We start from the raw sequence: 2,008 nt of genomic DNA, 5'->3' as shown, positions 1-2,008 counted from the left end.
CACATATACAAGGTTAGAATGAGAAGGAAATATTCTATTGTTTCTCTGAACTCTACAAAGAAACAAAAGACAATATTATAGTTATTTTAATCGTGTCAATTTCCTAAATTAACCTAAAACACACATCCATGAATTCAGGATTTTATTGTGTCAAAAACTGAAAGTTTAATAAAAACTTCAGTAATATCTGTACTTTGTAACTTCAAAGAGGAAGAAAAGACTTACACAAGTGAGCAAAGGAGGATGATAATCTACAAAGACAAGAGCAAAATTCCCAGTTTATATAATGTCCAAACAGAAATAAATATTAACAGATCATAGAGAAGCAGTCATTACAGGTAAATGTGATGCTTTGCTAATATGCCTTCAATAAATAAAAGTAAATTTAGATCCCTTTCTGTAATAAGGATATCATTTGTTGAATTTTTAAATAAAATGGCTTCAGGATCAGGTACCAAAGGAGCTTCATTAGGTTCAAACTCCAAAAAGAAATTGAAAAATATTTTCCTGAATTATGTTAGGAAAGTGTAAGAGAAAGAAACTTCAATACATGGAGACCATTGAAGTAAGCAGTGACTTTGAACTTTAGCAGTGTCAAATTAAAAAAAAAAAAGGATTTAGATACAATTTAAAAATGCAAGTACAACTCTACTTACTAAAATTATGTTTAAGCTCTTGGATTTTTAAGATGTTTAACAGATGTTGGAATTTATGTTTTAAAATTTGTTAAAATTTGTTGATTTGTTAAAATCGATGTCATATCATGTCTTACAGAATTCCAGTTATTCTTTTATCAGAACTAATAAACACCAAAGGACTGACAGTGGCATAGATATTTCCCACAAGTCTCTGGACATCCAGGACAACTGGATTATATTTCCCCAAAATGGCTGAGGAAGATGAGATGATGATATCCAAACAGTACACGATAACAAAGAAACTCACCAGCAACAGAACAGTCTGGGTGGCCCTTTTTGCTGGAGAAGTTCTTGGGAAAATGCTCATGCTGTGAAGGTATGCAGACTTCCTCTGATGGCTAGATAAGAAAATCACCATGTATACACTGGAGAGCAGCATTAGTCCTACAAAGAAGATGTTCTGGGACAATGCAAGTGTGAAGAATATTTTCAAGATTATGGGATTCATTGAAGAAAGTGAGCAGTACTTACTGATACTGAGTAGATTGGTCATGTTGGAATGAGCTACAGTGTAGATGATCATGTTGCTATTAGAAGATAAGTTGAGGGACCAAACACAGAGGAAAGCATGGAAAATGTACTTGGTGAGTTTCTGTTTAAATCTTGATAGGTAGAAGGTGCTGGGGCTGATGGTGATGACCTGGATGATGCTCAGGAGGCAGGTGGTACAGATGGAGAGACCCCTCATCACCCTTACCAAATAGAACAAAGCCTTACATTTTAAGTCATTGGGAAAATTCAGTGACTTGAACATGTTTGTGGATAAAATATCCAGTGTAGTCAGTAGCATCACTATGTGGACAAAAGCCAAGTGGCAGGTGGTTACATCATTGGGCTTAGGCCTATGATTCTGGTGAATTGTGAAGATATGGAAGAGAAAGAGGAAGGCATTGGCTAAGATTCCAATACCAGCTTGGAAAAAATACAAATTTTTTAATGATAACATAAGTGGAAATTTTGTTCACTTTAAGAGCACACAGGAAGCATTTTATATACCTGAAAAACAACAACAAAAACCAGATCACTTGTCACCAGTGTTCGTTCTTTTTGTCATGAAAATAATCACAAATCATGTTATTTTACCCACTTATTTTTAACAAACTAAGAATATTTTATAGAAATTCTTGATTGTAAATTTTCTGTACTACTCTCTACAGCACATGAATCTTTGCATTATATCCATTTTCTGAGTCCATTGAAGACTCTTCCATTTGTGGATTTCAAAAATTGTTGCAAGAAAATAAAATTATTTTAATTCATTTTTCTGTAAAGTTTTTGAATAATTTTCTTTATACATATGCTCTCCTCTC

General features: G+C 33.4%; 1 protein-coding gene across 1 annotated transcript; it reads right to left on the bottom strand.

The window, feature by feature from the left end:
- Positions 1-768: 768 nt before the first annotated feature.
- ORYCUNV1R1596 (vomeronasal 1 receptor oryCunV1R1596) lies at positions 769-1,644 on the bottom strand. Its single transcript, NM_001167283.1, has one exon. The coding sequence runs from the start codon at positions 1,642-1,644 to the stop codon at positions 769-771; it is 876 nt and encodes a 291-aa protein (NP_001160755.1).
- Positions 1,645-2,008: the final 364 nt, after the last annotated feature.

Source organism: Oryctolagus cuniculus, chromosome 11 (assembly GCF_964237555.1).
Source record: "Oryctolagus cuniculus chromosome 11, mOryCun1.1, whole genome shotgun sequence".
In the NCBI taxonomy this organism is placed as follows: domain Eukaryota; kingdom Metazoa; phylum Chordata; class Mammalia; order Lagomorpha; family Leporidae; genus Oryctolagus; species Oryctolagus cuniculus.
This window is presented reverse-complemented; position numbering and strand designations above follow the sequence as displayed.